At 38.8% G+C, this 14,859-nt stretch overlaps 10 protein-coding genes across 10 annotated transcripts; 4 read left to right on the top strand and 6 right to left on the bottom strand. All coding sequences in view use genetic code 12, as the record gives it.

Moving 5' to 3' along the window:
* Positions 1-289: 289 nt before the first annotated feature.
* TRY3 (Try3p) lies at positions 290-2,358 on the top strand. Its single transcript, XM_064919782.1, has one exon. It carries the CDS (start codon positions 431-433, stop codon positions 2,000-2,002), a length of 1,572 nt encoding a protein of 523 aa, XP_064774901.1. The 5' UTR covers positions 290-430; the 3' UTR covers positions 2,003-2,358.
* RJT20DRAFT_34780 (uncharacterized protein) lies at positions 2,303-3,798 on the bottom strand. Its single transcript, XM_064919785.1, has one exon. It carries the CDS (start codon positions 3,456-3,458, stop codon positions 2,715-2,717), a length of 744 nt encoding a protein of 247 aa, XP_064774900.1. The 5' UTR covers positions 3,459-3,798; the 3' UTR covers positions 2,303-2,714.
* Positions 3,799-4,487: 689 nt separating this feature from the next.
* On the top strand, positions 4,488-5,522 carry CCW14 (Ccw14p; the record flags this gene model as incomplete). The annotated part of the gene is made up of 1 exon (XM_064918634.1): positions 4,488-5,522. One exon carries the CDS (start codon positions 4,488-4,490, stop codon positions 5,520-5,522), a length of 1,035 nt encoding a protein of 344 aa, XP_064774899.1.
* A 43-nt stretch (positions 5,523-5,565) lies between these two features.
* Positions 5,566-5,997, bottom strand: RJT20DRAFT_140033 (uncharacterized protein; the record flags this gene model as incomplete). Its single annotated transcript, XM_064918615.1, has 2 exons — positions 5,646-5,997; positions 5,566-5,591 (listed from the first exon to the last, which is right to left on the bottom strand). The coding sequence occupies exons 1-2, from the start codon at positions 5,932-5,934 to the stop codon at positions 5,566-5,568; spliced, it is 315 nt and encodes a 104-aa protein (XP_064774898.1). The 5' UTR covers positions 5,935-5,997.
* Positions 5,998-6,285: 288 nt separating this feature from the next.
* Positions 6,286-7,216, top strand: RJT20DRAFT_34796 (uncharacterized protein). The gene has a single exon (XM_064919786.1). It carries the CDS (start codon positions 6,636-6,638, stop codon positions 6,978-6,980), a length of 345 nt encoding a protein of 114 aa, XP_064774897.1. The 5' UTR covers positions 6,286-6,635; the 3' UTR covers positions 6,981-7,216.
* On the bottom strand, positions 7,047-7,803 carry RJT20DRAFT_34759 (mitochondrial 54S ribosomal protein bL19m). Its single transcript, XM_064919784.1, has one exon. It carries the CDS (start codon positions 7,595-7,597, stop codon positions 7,112-7,114), a length of 486 nt encoding a protein of 161 aa, XP_064774896.1. The 5' UTR covers positions 7,598-7,803; the 3' UTR covers positions 7,047-7,111.
* Positions 7,549-8,857, bottom strand: BUD23 (18S rRNA (guanine1575-N7)-methyltransferase). Its single transcript, XM_064916855.1, has one exon. It carries the CDS (start codon positions 8,817-8,819, stop codon positions 8,010-8,012), a length of 810 nt encoding a protein of 269 aa, XP_064774895.1. The 5' UTR covers positions 8,820-8,857; the 3' UTR covers positions 7,549-8,009.
* Positions 8,858-10,862, bottom strand: RJT20DRAFT_126878 (uncharacterized protein). Its single transcript, XM_064916854.1, has one exon. It carries the CDS (start codon positions 10,530-10,532, stop codon positions 9,102-9,104), a length of 1,431 nt encoding a protein of 476 aa, XP_064774894.1. The 5' UTR covers positions 10,533-10,862; the 3' UTR covers positions 8,858-9,101.
* A 676-nt stretch (positions 10,863-11,538) lies between these two features.
* CTF8 (Ctf8p) lies at positions 11,539-12,000 on the top strand (the record flags this gene model as incomplete). The annotated part of the gene is made up of 1 exon (XM_064918277.1): positions 11,539-12,000. One exon carries the CDS (start codon positions 11,539-11,541, stop codon positions 11,998-12,000), a length of 462 nt encoding a protein of 153 aa, XP_064774893.1.
* A 68-nt stretch (positions 12,001-12,068) lies between these two features.
* RJT20DRAFT_34735 (uncharacterized protein) lies at positions 12,069-14,230 on the bottom strand. The gene has a single exon (XM_064919781.1). The coding sequence runs from the start codon at positions 14,099-14,101 to the stop codon at positions 12,137-12,139; it is 1,965 nt and encodes a 654-aa protein (XP_064774892.1). The 5' UTR covers positions 14,102-14,230; the 3' UTR covers positions 12,069-12,136.
* Positions 14,231-14,859: the final 629 nt, after the last annotated feature.

Below are 14,859 nucleotides of genomic sequence, written 5' to 3'. Positions count from 1 at the left end.
ATTTTTACCTGGGGAAGTGTTTGTAAGTCTTGATGATATAGGGTTCTCCAATTATATAGTGTATACACACAATCAGCCATTATTCCAGTGTGACATCTGAGATGGAGAGCTAGCATACAAAACAGTATAAAATACAGTACACAAAACATCTCATCACGACTAGCGCCGTACTATCGTCAAATATCATTGCTCCATTTTTTGTTGCAACATAGCTATTTGGTAAACGGTGTTGATTTAGTGATAGTAAAGAATTTATTCAAACGGCTTCAACTTGCCTGCCAATCAAGACGTCGCGTTCCTAATTTGTTATTGGGCTCATCGCTCATCGCTCATCGCAAGGCTGACAATATTACAGATTGGCCTTTGTTTAATTAGACCACCCCTTAATATCTAAGTCAACGAAACATATACATCAGCCAAACCAACAACAATGAAGTTTGCAAAGGTATTAGAGCAAACTTTGCTAGAAGAAGATATCCCCGAAGAATGGATGGAAGCTGCCATTCAGTACAAAGCGTTAAAGAAATGTATCAACAAAGTGGTAAATGAACTCAAATTTTTGGGTCTCGAGAAGAACACGTTAAAGTTGCTCTTTGAAGACTCCAATAGTTCCAAAGTAGTAGAAGTCGACGAGCATGAGGCTACTGCTTCAAATCCAGTCATTGCCGAGTATACTTTGACAAAATCTTTAGAAGACCACCATGATATAAAACCCATGTTAAAAATCACTCTTGACTATTCAAATGACAATTTCACTGACGATCATATTAACGAGTTGGGAATGCAATTGAAGGCAAGAATTGAATCTCTTTTGGAAAGTGACGAACCGCTTCAACATATGACACCAAAGCCTTCAAGAAGTATGCCTATTCAGCGCTCGCTTCTGCCAGAATCTTCAGATCTGGATACTGAAAAGATAATAGAGTTAAGTGAAGAGAATGATGAAATTATAGTAATTTCGCCAACTGTATCTGCTACCAACAGTCGCGAGGGCTCGCCTCCACTAGAAGGTGAGCCAGCAGGAAAATCAACAAGCCTTGATGGGCAATTGATGAGTCCAAACTCATCTCACGATTCGAGAAAGAAGAAGAATGAAATTTATATTTTGTTGAATTCCGATACCAAATTTTTTCACATGTTAGATGATGAATTAGAGAATTTGGATAACTTAACATCGACTGAAGAATCCAAAATTATTGGAGAGGTTCAAGATATAAGTGAAGTTGTAGCTGCTCTATCAAAAACATCTTCCAAGTTCAAAAATTCGGACATGTACAAATGGCGTGAACTTTTCAGAATATATTTAGATTCAGAGGTGTTCTTCAAGTACAACGAAACTTCCATGCTTTCATCTCAAAGAAATGGTGCCCAGGTTAAGAGAAATCTTGAGCAATTCCTACAGAATGTGGAAAAATCTGGAATACTTGTTGAATTTAAGAATAAGAAGAGTTTAAATGCGTTTAATCAATTTGTCAGTTTGAACTACCATCTTTTGAAGATCTTGCAATTCCAATACATAAACACAGAAGCATTTAGAAAGATTTTGAAAAAGTTTGACAAACAAACTTCTCTTGGTATACTGAACAAATTTCCCCAATTAATTTCCAACGATCACATTTTTATTACAGGAACTTCTATCGCACAGTCAATTTGTTTCATTATTCAAAACAGAATTCTCACTTTAATTCCACAGTTGGATGATTACACATGTCCTATTTGCATGTCCATTGCTTATAAGCCAATCAGGTTAACTTGTGGACACTTGTTCTGCGTGAGATGTTTGGTCAAGTTGAAGAAACAGAACAAGGTGAATTGCCCAATCTGTAGAAACGAAAATGCAATTGCAGAAGCTGACGGGTCTAATTTGGATCTTGAAGCAATGCAGCTAATGAAAAAGTATTTCCCTGTTGAGGTTAAAGAGAAGTTAAAGGAAAGGGATAAGGAACATTACGAAGAAGTTGTTGGTCCAAGGGGAAACCACGACAAGTGTATTATTATGTGAAAGGCGTATAAGTAGAGGTTAATGAAAAAATATAGGTATAATTAGAATGGGAGTTTATTTCATACATCAGATGGAGACTTTTTTGTAGAGCTTCCACTGCTTGCTTTTCTTTTCTTGAGTAGTACTATTACCCATGAATTTATATGGATTGTTAGCTTGGAAGACCAAGAATCTTTCGTTGTCTCACAGCTATTGTTCATAGCTCATAACCGAAACATTTTTGCAATTCTTTATATGCAGGCGCTATTAATATGACTTCACTTTATATTAACAATGTGACGTTATATTGATGATTGTGGAGGTAGTACTTGTATTGATAGACAAATCACGACTGGTTACTTATAATACATGAGCATTTACAAAGAGACGCGGCTGGATAGGTAATACTGTATTTGGGTTGTTGTACGTTAAATTATCAGAAAGCTGCGCTTTGAGGCAACCATATAAATGTAGTAGCCACTAATCCAATAGAACCATTTGAGCTGCCAAAATTGAGCTACAGGTAGAATTAATACTTCGTATTTATTGTACATTATGAACGTAGACATACAAATCCCTCCTTTCGGGATACATGGTAATATTATAACACATTCTATCAATGAACCTTCCATAATCTTGATAAATTGTTTAAATACGGACAAAGTGAATATGTGTCAAGATTGTGTGTTTTAGCGATTAAATTTCGCCATTGTGCTACGCCTATGTGTCATTTCTACTCCGACTCGTCCAAAATGACCTTGGCCTTCTGTTTTGGATCAACTAAATCATCATCCTCTTCAGCATCGGCACCAGCGGCTACAACAGCAGCTCCAGCCCCAGCTCCAGCTCCAGCTCCAGCTTTAGGGGGTTTGTTAGCGATTTTTTGAGGAACTTGCTGGCTTCCCTCTTGGCCACTCTTGGCAGCTTTGTAACCCTTAGACTCTCCATTTCCAGCACCCTTATCTGCTGATGCTGCCTGTTGTTGTGCTTTAGGCTTTTTTCCAAGTCCTACAATTTTCTCTTCATCACTTCCTACTACAGGTGCTTCGTTTGCAATTCCACCCTTTGGAGCCTCGGCGACTCCAACACCCTTCTCTCCTTTGGAGCCTTGTGCCAAGTTATCGGCCAAGTCAATGTTTAGGCTCTCTTTGTCTGCCTTCGAGCCAACATTCACTATTCTCTCAATGTTTTTATTGTCGACCTTAGCATTCTTCGGGACGTTGACTGAGGCCTGGATGATTTCAGGTTTGACTACCTCATAAACTGGCGGACGCGATGGCTTCAAGTCCTGGGAAATCCAGTACATGCAAGTACCAAACAAAAGCAAGAGAACGAGATATCCCAATATCTTACGTGGTGGAGAGTTGAAGAACGCTACAGGCAGCTTCAAGTTGTCATATGGCGAGTTCTTTCTCTTGGAAGACGGCTTCATATAGTAGGGTCTTGGCAACCCATTGCCCTTGTATGTTCCTTGCATCACAACAACGAAACCTATGAAACCCGCAGAACACAAATGTAAGTGTGGAGTTGTCCTACAATACAAAAATGCTCAATAAAGTAATCCGTTGCACGTACTTTGATTGAGCTGTCCTCTGTGTGTGTGATTAAAAGCAACAAAAAAGAACAACGAAAAACAACGCTATCGCAAGTACCACCAGAAAAGACAGCGTCAGCCAAAGATCTGATGCAGGAGCGAAGTTATTAGCGACGAGTTTAGTTATAGCGAATGTTTGTTTGTATCTCTTGAAATCTGAAGTAGTAAGAAATGGTGGATGTTTTAGCTTTAAACTTGACTTTGCGATTAGACTCTTGTGGCGAAAGATTTTGACTATCTCTACTTTATATAGAGAATATTGAGTGTCACTTCTTAAACTATGGAAGTTACACTGGGGTCTGGGGAATATGTCTCTTAAATGAGATCCTTCTCATTGCCATAGTTTTGGTCGATGCGCGACTGCAAAATTGTCTTTTGCTGGTGAATGTGATTTTGTAGAAGACGGTTGGAGGAAGGTGAATGTTGACACTTGAAGACTCTTGTATTTCAATTCCTGTTTTATAGTAATTTGCCATGTATTATCAGACATCAGCTGCATTTGTAGTCATTTTAAAAAAAAAAATAAAAAAAAAATACAAGTTTTGTCAGTTTTTACAGGAGAATGAATAAATATCAAATATCTGAACATGTAATAAATCAAACCATATGTGGTCAAGTAAATCTTCAAGAGAACTTTGGGGCACTTGCATGCTCTAAAACCCCGAAACTCTACCAGATTGTAGAATTTAAAACCTTCTATAGATTCAAATTTAGTGATAATTCGAAGAGTCAATAATAAGCCAACTTCCAAGCCAATTTCCAAGTTTCAAGTTAGTCTTCCTTATAATCCCTAACGATTCATGGCCGCGCATTTCACTTTGTATTTCACTGTAGCTGCAAAATATTTGCTAAACATTTTGGCGGCTAACAGATTCTTCTTCTACAATATTGCAAACTTTCAAGTAACAAAGGATGAAGCCATTTGTCACCTTCTTCTCGTTATATTTACTACTTACGAGCGTGGTGGCTACTCCACCGGCTTGTTTCTTAAGTTGTGTTAGCGAGATAGCCAGAACTTGTGTCCGCAATAAAGCGGACCTCACATGTATTTGTGCAAATGAAGATTCCTTAGTTGGTTGCCTAGTAGACATATGTCCATATGGTACATTCTTAAGCGCTAGAGACCACTACCTTGGAACTTGTATGGAACATGGTAGACCTACAATTGCAAATCCTCATCCACCGCCAGCAATATTCCCACCGCCAGAACAAGATTCCACAAGCTCTTCGAGTCTAAATCCAACGTCTCCAGTTAATACTGAATCTCAGTCAGTGTGGGAAACAGATCCATGCCCCGAGAGCTTGGAGACAACTCCAGTTGACGAAACAGTAGAACCTGAGCCTATAACAAATCCTACATTCTCAGCGCCTGAGCGACCAATACCTCTGTGGACTCCTGGAAACCCCACTTCTACAGAACTCAATCCATGGCCTACTTTCAGTTCACATAAACCCTCTCCAAAGAGCCCTCAAGAGTCAAAGGCTCCATTAAAAATTCCAGCTGACGAAGAAACGGACTGCGACGATTCTGACGACTCTGAGGAGACTAGCGACGAGGATAGCGACGATGAATACGACAACGAAGTGGACTGCGAATGGGAAGAAACACAATCAGTAGATGAAGATGGTAATGTCATATTCATTAGAAGGCCAGTAAATGTGCCAAAGAAATATCGCGATCCAAAGAATTATGGAAAAAGCAGAAGAGTAATAATCAAGAAACCTCCTCGCAAATATCAAAAAGAAATTGCTTTCAACAAAAAAGGAACAAATCAAAGAACCAATCTTCGAATGGTTAAGAAACTCAAGAAGTCCAAACTTGCAGGTAGAGACGGAGCAAAAAGTGATACTTTCCCTCACAATAAGGCACAGACTTCAAATACAAATTATTTGAAAAGGCTGTACCCCATTCCTATAGCCAAGTACAAGCAAGAAAACAAGCAGTGATCGCCAGTACCAGCTTGTAATGGGAGCATTCGAAGTCTTTCGCTTACCGTAGTACTTCGATTCTTGTAGCTATGTTCGATAAATATTAAATCAATCAGAATCGTAGATAGTAATAAACCTAACCGAATATGTTCTTGTGAGTTTTGATGTCCACTTTGATGTTGACTATTGTCTCTCGAGGGACACTCACCAAGCCAATATCCCTCGAATGAAAATTCTTAGGATTTAACCTGTCAACGGAGGTTTCAATTACGTTAGAGAGAAGAATATTTCCAAAGGGATCAATTACTGTCAATATTCCAGTCAATAGCCTAGAATCAGTAAGACGAATTCTTAAATTAGCACCTATGAACTTGTCCGGAGTAACGTCAATCTTCACCAAATTTGCAGAATTTTCCTGGACCTCCGACATGATACAAGATTTCTATATATAATCCCAAACACACGTAGAACCTACTGATTAGAACTAATTAGAACCCTTAACGAATACTGACATTGCAAAAATACACTAAAAGAGCACCAATGTACTACAATCAAAATAGCGTTACCCGGACGATCTCGACTACGGTCAAAGCACCACTATAAAAGCTCACTGTGGAAAATTTTTCTTATGGCCAAAGTACTCTTTCCTTAACATCTATCGCGTATCCACCCTTCATATAGAAGTTAATTTAGTAGATTCTTATTAAGTTAATCGGAGGTTCACAAGTGGATGTAAGCGTAGAGCAACCATTAAGTTGGAGCACGTTTCTGGGCGCCTGGTGTTGACAACTACGTGGAACACTGGGAATCAGTTGTGACTAAATCCTTGACTGTAGAAATTGTAAATTTGTATAGCAGATACTGTGAGGATGAAGTTAATAGAGAGAATCTCTTAAACTAGCGAATGAATTGACCCAGAATAATTGTATTTCATATAATTCTACTCTGCATTCTTAACCGATAGCACAACTATTCTACACAAAGTGAACAGCTTTTTTTATAATTTATCACTACTGGCACTATACGTCTATATTGTTTGCACATATTGTTAGTGCGAATAAAAGAACGGAATTGGAGTACAATTAACAGGAATTAAGCTCACACTACTATTCTTTCGCTAATGGTCTTCCAATGGATTCATTCGACCCGAAAGAAGAACTAAGAACAATACTCAATGAGTATGGTTCATTCTTTCAGTCGTGTCACTTGAATGCTCCAGGAACTCCGTCAGGAGACGTCGAGGACTCGAATGGAAGTAACCAATACTATCTTGACATTAAGACAAACGAAGGTAACAGATTGAAGGTATCCGTGAATGCCACTGGATGGTATCAGTTACTGGATTATCTTCATCGCAGTCGTCATAGGGAGACTTTTGAAGGGCTCATGATGGTATTGAACCCCAGCTTTCAGGTAACATTCAATAACGAACTCACTAACAAGTTGAATGCACTAATCCAACAAGAAACCGAATAACTGAAAACTTAACGACTCATACTACTAAAGAAAAGTTACCATACTTCCTACATAGTTCACATGAATATATTATACGAATGTTTATTAATTTTTCTTATATGTACATGATGCTGTCGAAGTCTATGTGTGGTTTACTTCTTTGAGACATTAGCCTTCTCTAATTTGTGCTGTTGACGCTTAACGTAAGCTTCGACGTCGTCAACATCTAATTTGGTGTTTCTGATATAGTATTGCTTACCTCTGGACAAGTATTCCTCTGGCTTGTAAAGTACTTCAATGTTACGGAGCTTTGGACTGAACAATGGAATTCTGATCTCAGAACCGATCCTGTTGATTTTGTTTCTGATTAAAATATTGGTTCCTACGTTATTCTGTCCTCTTTTTATACCCAAAACTCTTCCCACCACATCAGTTCTATCCAAGTAGGTCACCTTGATTACATCTCCAGCACGCAATCCTGTCTTTGAGTCCACTAAAGCACGTCTCTTTCCGGTAGGATCGTATCTCTGTAACAACTCCTTTTGCAAGTAAGACAACGCATTTTCTCCGTTTCTTTTCTTTGGTAATGGTTCGAATACCGTTGGAGTGTCTATATAAATTGTTAGTACATTGCACATAATTGTGAAAAATTTTTGTATTCTGCTATGCTACATACCTTTCTTCAACGGCACAAAGGTCCTAACAGCTTGGAGAGAAACCAAGACTGATTTAGAAGCATTTCTCTTCACAGCGAGCCCAAACATATCTTCTTAATGTCCGTAATCTGCTCCTTTAATATATAGTCCTTTGTAACTGTTAGCTCGTTCAATTTGTTTAATGATTTTTCATAGTTAATGAGGATTTGTTGGTGCTGTATATTACACGCGGTGACCAAATTTACACGGATAATCATTTTATCTATTAAGTAATGTACAATGTAATGCTAATTTATAAGAGTAGTCTAAAGCCAGAAGTAGATCTACATGGGAACAAAGGGTTCCCGTGGAATGAATATAGGGAATGGAAATGAAAATGAAAATGACGAAGAACTTAGAAACGAGGACGTCTCTTTCTAGCTGTGAACTTGGAGTCGAGAGCGACCTTCTTCCCTCTTCTCTTCATAGTTTCTTTCTTTCTGGCGATGAAATCCTTCTTGGATTCGAATTTCTTTAATGCCTTCTTGTTCATTCTCTTTTGAGTTTCTGGAGCATCCATTGTAGCACCTGCCAAGTTGACAGATCTCTCTGATGAACCTGCTGTTAAAACCAAGTAGTATTTTTTATGTCTCTTTGACTCAGGGTCATCTATAATCAAACCTCCACCAAAACCAGCGACTTTAGCTGCTCCTAATATAGATTCAGTCTGCTTATCGTTCATTGGGTAGAACTGAGCCACAAATTTTCCACCTCTTCTCAACGAAGAGTACAACGTATTGAAGAAAGTTAATAATCTCTTTTTAGGGTCCACATTGGCCGTATCAGCATTACATAACCATTGAATAGCTGAAATAGAAATGGCGGCATCAAAAGTACCTGCTCTGAAAGGAACACCATTACCAAGATCACTAAGAAATAAGTCTCCCTCTACATCACGGTCTAAGCCGGTAGCCAACATACTGGGGGAAATATCCATCCCTATCCAGTTGTAACCTTCTTCCGACAATATTTCTCCGGATAATCCAGATCCACATCCCAAGTCTAACAAGAAATGTGGTTGATCTTTCTCCAAGTTCAAAAGCTCTAGCGCCCTCAATGTCATTTTGGCTTGAATGTGCTGGACACGAGTCGAAGACGTATACTTAAAAGATTCGCTGTCATTATAGAACACCTCAGGAGGTGCGAGTTCTTCAGGTCTTGACATGGCAGTTATGTATTTCTATTAGTCAACGCTAAGATATAACACTTCTTATGAAGAATATTGTATATCTTGTTAATGCCAAATAAAAAAAATTATATATGGAGATGGAGTCACGTGAGAATGTTAAAACATAGCTGCGAAATTTGGTCTTATAGTTATGAGATTACTATGAAATAATGCATGTATTTACTATTTTGAAATGAAGTCTATGAAAGAAATACAAGGTATGTTGGAATTGGTATTCTGATTCAGAGAATAATGTCATGATATTGAGAAATTTAGAAGTTAGAAGTGAAATTCTTCCTCAGAGTCGGGATCAGTTTTCTCAACAATTGGGTATGGGGCGGTGAACGGACGTTCTGGTGGATGGTAAGAAGTTTGAGACAGTGGCTCGAAGAAACCAAACTCGTCGGAGGAGTCATCTGCATCGTCCAAGCCTTCATCGCCAAATTTACGAGCCCTATGTGATCCAGCGGTGTCTGAACCGGACCCGGAACCGTAACCACTGTCTTGGAATGACAGTTGTTCTGACTGGTTGGCAGTAGCTATATTCATGATCCTCTTTGGTAACCTGTCTGGTCTATAGAACCTTAAATCAACTCTTCCCACAATATACAATAAGTTAATTATGACTTCAAAGAGACCCCAGAAGATATACATAACGACGGGTCTTCCAATGGGGCTAGCGTCCTTTTTATACCTTCCTTGGAAGACCACAATGCCTCTAAGCACTTGGCCAACAAAAATGAGTAATGTAGTTATAATAATGAGAGTTAAGGAGAAAGTGTGTTTAATCTCCTTTTTGTCGTGTGTCATACCCTGAACAACGTTATGATGATGCGTTGCGGCAATCACCCTAACTGAATGTCTATGATAGTGATTACGCTTGGTAAATGATTCCGCAGCTTCTTTTGCAGCTCCTCGTTTCACAAAATAAAATGGAGAGAAGCTTTCGATCCACCAAGGTTGGTACGTATATATTTCCTTGTCCTTGGCGGTTGGTTTGAAGAAATATGATAAGCCAAGTAAACTAATGGAAGTCAAAGAGTACAAAATGACCAAAATTGAGGTACATTCAACAACTTTCTTGTATCTTGTGTAGACTGTCTCTGACAAGAGGTATAAAGAAGGAACTGCAGATGCAACGATAGTCATAATAACAACTACAGAAACAACAACATATAATGTAATCATAGTTCCCCAAAATAGTTTCCTCGATCCACCAACAGGGTGTCGCCAGGTGAATAGACGTTGAGCTAAAATTAAATTGAATGATACAAGAAAAATTGAAGGGAGGATTAGGAAGACTTCTCCTGCTATACCAATTTGAATTCTACTCAAGTCTCTACCCCAAAACGGTCTCATTGCAAATCCAATAACCCTCATCAAGGAATAAAAGAACCACCCAAGTGATAGCCAAAAATAGTGACCTCTGGATGAATTCACCAAGAATATACCTAAGTGAAGTAACATTATAATTCCGAAGGCAACGGCAAATACTATACTGGGCGCTATATCTCTTTGATCGGGATAATCTCCAAAGAGATTGATTTGATAACCTGTTGTATACGCTTGCATCGAATGAGGAATCTTTGGTCCGAGCAAGTTATGAGCCTGTTTGGCTAGAACATAACTACCTGTTCCTTCAGCAGGGTAGTTATTTTGGTATTGCAAAAGATGCATGAGACCTTCAATTGCTGTATAGTTCCCCGACATGGTGAAGTATTTTGGCGTTAGTGAGGTCGATGAAGTAGGAAATATTGTTTAGTGGCTTCACATAAACTTACTCTTGTAGTCTTTGAGAAGTGTAGATGAGCACTCTGTTCTAGTACAAGTACAAGAAGCTGAGATTTCTTCTTAGTATACGGCTGTGATAAAAGTTTCTTGGTGCATTTTCCAATTTGTCGATGGAGGGGAGACTTACGCTATATATTCTCTGCATGATCAAAGTTGAGCAAGAGAGCCATCTCGAAGTAACCTCTTGAACATGACAATATTAAGTGTCAGTTTAGCGTCATCTGACTATTGTCTACATCAGTACGCATGTTGCTACAGGTGCAAAAGTTACCCGATTAGTTAATGAGATACGCATTTGATAAAACATTCTTCTGACAATTTCCTTTTTAGGACTAGTAATTAAGTTCAATCAATCTAGTTCCAAATTAGACCGCAAAAAAACGAACCAGTTTTTATGGTATCTTAGAGCCTCATCTTGCCGTACATGTTAGACCCGGGGGTGCAAAAATAAGACGGGCCACATCTCATGAGTTTACCTAGGTGGCCTATGATATTTTGCGATCGGTGCAAATGATGGTTAAGAATTCAGTTGAAGTCCTTAAGTCTCTTCATCTTGCAAAAATACGAGATTGCCTAGCTTTGTGCCAAAATTCGCTATAACCTGGGATTTGATTTTAGTGAAGACTTGACTGAAGATTACATAAACGGCGAATAGCATAATACGAATCGTGGGTCATGTCAACGATGATAATTGTCGACTTCTGTTGGGACTTTAGCACCATACTCAAAATTTCCTAATTGGGGTAGCACATGCTGTTACTGTTGAACAAGAACACAAACAAAAAAAATCCGAAAATCTCGCTTATGTAATAAAACTAACATCTATTAAGTAATTGGTTAACGCGTCTACGTTTTTACAGCCATAAGGAAGAAGTTATCAGTAGCTATAAAGATTTATAACAGTAGAAGTCTAAGTTATTAAGAAATGCCGACCGCCCATATTGACTACTCAGATGTACATCGACAGCTTAACTTGGAAGTCGACAATAAAAGAGAAGCAACTTCAGATGATATAATATCAACACCTTCCGGGTTGTCAATTATAGAGATTCAAGGCGAGTTGAACTTTCCAAGGGATGTACCCTTGAATGTCACTATAGATGAATCCAATGCCGAGTATATTCAAAATTTCGTTACTGTGAATGATATACGACATGCTGTGAAATTTGGACGGCTACAGTTTGACGAAAAAGATGCCAAAAAGGTCATACTATTCATAGGAAAGTCTCAAAGACTCTTAGGAACTATGGTCGATCTTGAAACTCCTTTAGCAGTCCTCAAGATCCCTGTAAAGAAGAATGACGATACAACAGAAGATACTATCTCTATGATTGATATCATACTGAAGAAGATTATTTTCAAACAACGTCCTTTGCCTGTTATGTGAATCTATCAATGATTTTTCAATAGGCTATCATATCATTAGTTGCTGTATTATACATCGCATTGCACTGTTCCTTTAATTCTATTTCTTACATTCAGAATATAAAAGTATAAATTTAATAAATATTTTGTAGGGACGCTTACAACTTCACTTTGCCCGCATTTCTATGATCCCAGTTGAGAGCACCAGTAGCTTCAAAGCCCAAGTTTTGGGGGTCAACTACAATCAAGTTCTCATAGATCTTTCTAATCTGGCTATCTGTGAATTTCAACTCGTCCTTCAAGTACAGCAAAATTCCTCCATAATTGTCATTGAACATCTCTATAGTAGCCAACATGGCTTCATATCTTGAACTAATTAAATTGTTGAAGCCATCTTCTTCAATACTCCAGTTCTTTCTTCCCTGCGAGATAAGCATTTCTACGTCACTGCCTTCACCCAATTTCTTCTTCATTTCCTTGACAGTATCTTGGAACTTCTCCTTGAGGTGGGGGTGGTCTGGCTTCAATCCAATAGTGGTTAACTCATATTCCTTTGCAATGGTATTTTTATCAACACCTAATAATAACAAAATCAACATTCCCAAGATTCCTGTACGATCTTTACCAGCAGTACAATGGAAGACAAATGGGGTATTTTCATTGAGAATATGTTCAAAGATGGTCTTGTAAGCTTCAACTCCGAATTCCAACATGTTCTGGTACACATGAACATAAGTGTTCCAACTCGTCATCAAATTGGTGTATCTAACCGCAATTGCACCTGGCGAATAGTCGTCCTTGGAAAAAACTGGAGCATGAACTCTAGTAATACCGTATTTCTTGAAATCAATGGGTGCTCCATCAGCCTCGCATTCTCCATCCGAACGGAGGTCAAAGATTTTCTTAACTCCTAAACTCTGCAACGTCTGTAAACCACGAGAAGTGATATTTGCGACACTGGCACAACGGAACGCTGTATGTGGCTTAACATAATATTGTAAAGAGCTTTCCTTTGGATATCCGGAGTTCTCTAGCGAGAATGTAGGCTTATGTATCTTCCATCCCCCTATATCTCTGAAGTTGCTTACTCCTTCGACATTCTTCCATCTGGATAACCTCCCTATTTCCAGAGAAGAGTGTAAAAATCTCTGCAACTCGTTCTCAGGACTCAAGAAATCAAGAATCAATTCAGTTACCTTATAGTTGTAATTTACTAACTTCTTTCTGTTGAGGGGAAGATTTTCTTTGTTGTGCTCTTCTGCATCGTAGTCGTTCTTGATTGGAATTTCCCCATAAAAGTTGTGATCTGCGTGAGGAATCAATTCCAATCTGTGAGAATAGCGACCACGATTCAATGCATTTGCAAAATGAGAACTGTCATTGATAGGAATTATTCCATCCTCCAAACCATAAATACTCATGACAGACCAATCCTGAGAAAGGGTGTTTATCTTTGAAAAGTCTGGACGAGTAAGTGAAATCAATTCTTCTCTGGTTATGAGAACTTCTTGTATCTCTCCATGTCTGAGGCAAGTCTGTGGCACAACAGTGAAATATTCATCGAGAACTGGGTATCTGTCCAAGACGGTTGGCAGGTTATATCTAGCACAACAATTAACCAAATTTGGCACAAGAATTGCATCGGGGTCACCACGCTTCAGTCTCTCATCTTGGTACATGGCCCATAAGAGCATGGCAACGGAACCTCTTGAGTGAGCAATGAGCGATGACAATGTCAAATTGATTCCCAAACCATTTCTTGAGCCATCGACAATGAATTTGGCTGCATCCAGAATGTCTTCAAGGTCTTGGTCCAATACTCTTCCCCTTTTTGCATCTTCATTGTCTGCGGAAGATCCGCAACCTCTAAAATCAATTCTAAGGGAGTAAATACCCAATTCTGCTGCCAATTTGTGGGCTAAATGTTTCTGGTAGCAGTAGTTTCTATGGCCTCCTTGTCCGTGTAAAATCAAGGCCACTTTGTGAGTCGCTGGTGCAAACCCATCCTCATAGGGATTCTCGGCTTGTTCTGAGTGGGGTATGGCAATTGTTCCCTTGACTCCTTTGCCAAACGACACCTCGATTTCCTTGGGAACAGGGACTTCAAATCTATTGGTAGACATTTTTGGAATATGCAAGCTACTGACGACTCGGAAATTTATACTTCACTGAAAGAATCCCTGGGTCTTGGTATATATATATATATACATATATATCGGATATCCACGTAGACCGCTTCAGGCTTGAAGAGAGACCGAGCTCCACATGCAACATGTGCGAAGTACTGCAAAATTAATATTTTGTAGGGCGGCCATTAAGATATGGTATGGAGAGTCATGTGATCAGAGATTTGGTGGGACGATAAACATGAGAGGAATGGGTCTAGGTTAGTGATATTATAGATAGAGGGATGAGAAAAGAGGGCTTGTTGTTAGGTTCGATCTGGGAGAGAAATGATCTGGCATTATAGGGAGTTCGTAGAAAAGTAAGAAACTGAGATCCGTTTATATGGTACTCTTGAATCATGATGTGGAATAGTTTATAAAAATTGTAGTTAAAGAACATTTTTTGAGTATTTTGTTGGCAATTCTGGAGAAAGTTTATTCGTGTAAAATTTAAGAAGCAGCATTTCTTGAATTTCATCCGACGTTTTGTTAAAAGGAAGAACAATAATGTTGTATTTTCCTGAACGTGCAAATGGCAGGGTAAAACTTGCAATTGGCCACAATTTGGTAACTCGTATATAGTTGAATACTAATCTAGCTAAGTATCTGGCTGTCTCCCAATCCCCCACCTCAATCACAGGATTTATTTGCAGCTCCTTTTCTCTGAATCCATAGTCGTGCGCCTGAACCAAATCCTAGACTTCACAGGCTTAATC

The sequence above is a fragment of the Scheffersomyces xylosifermentans genome, assembly GCF_036884685.1.
Source record: "Scheffersomyces xylosifermentans strain CBS 12540 chromosome Unknown RJT20scaffold_3, whole genome shotgun sequence".
Taxonomy (NCBI): domain Eukaryota; kingdom Fungi; phylum Ascomycota; class Pichiomycetes; order Serinales; family Debaryomycetaceae; genus Scheffersomyces; species Scheffersomyces xylosifermentans.
Note: the sequence above shows the minus strand (reverse complement) of the source record. Positions and strands in the feature narration are given on the sequence as shown.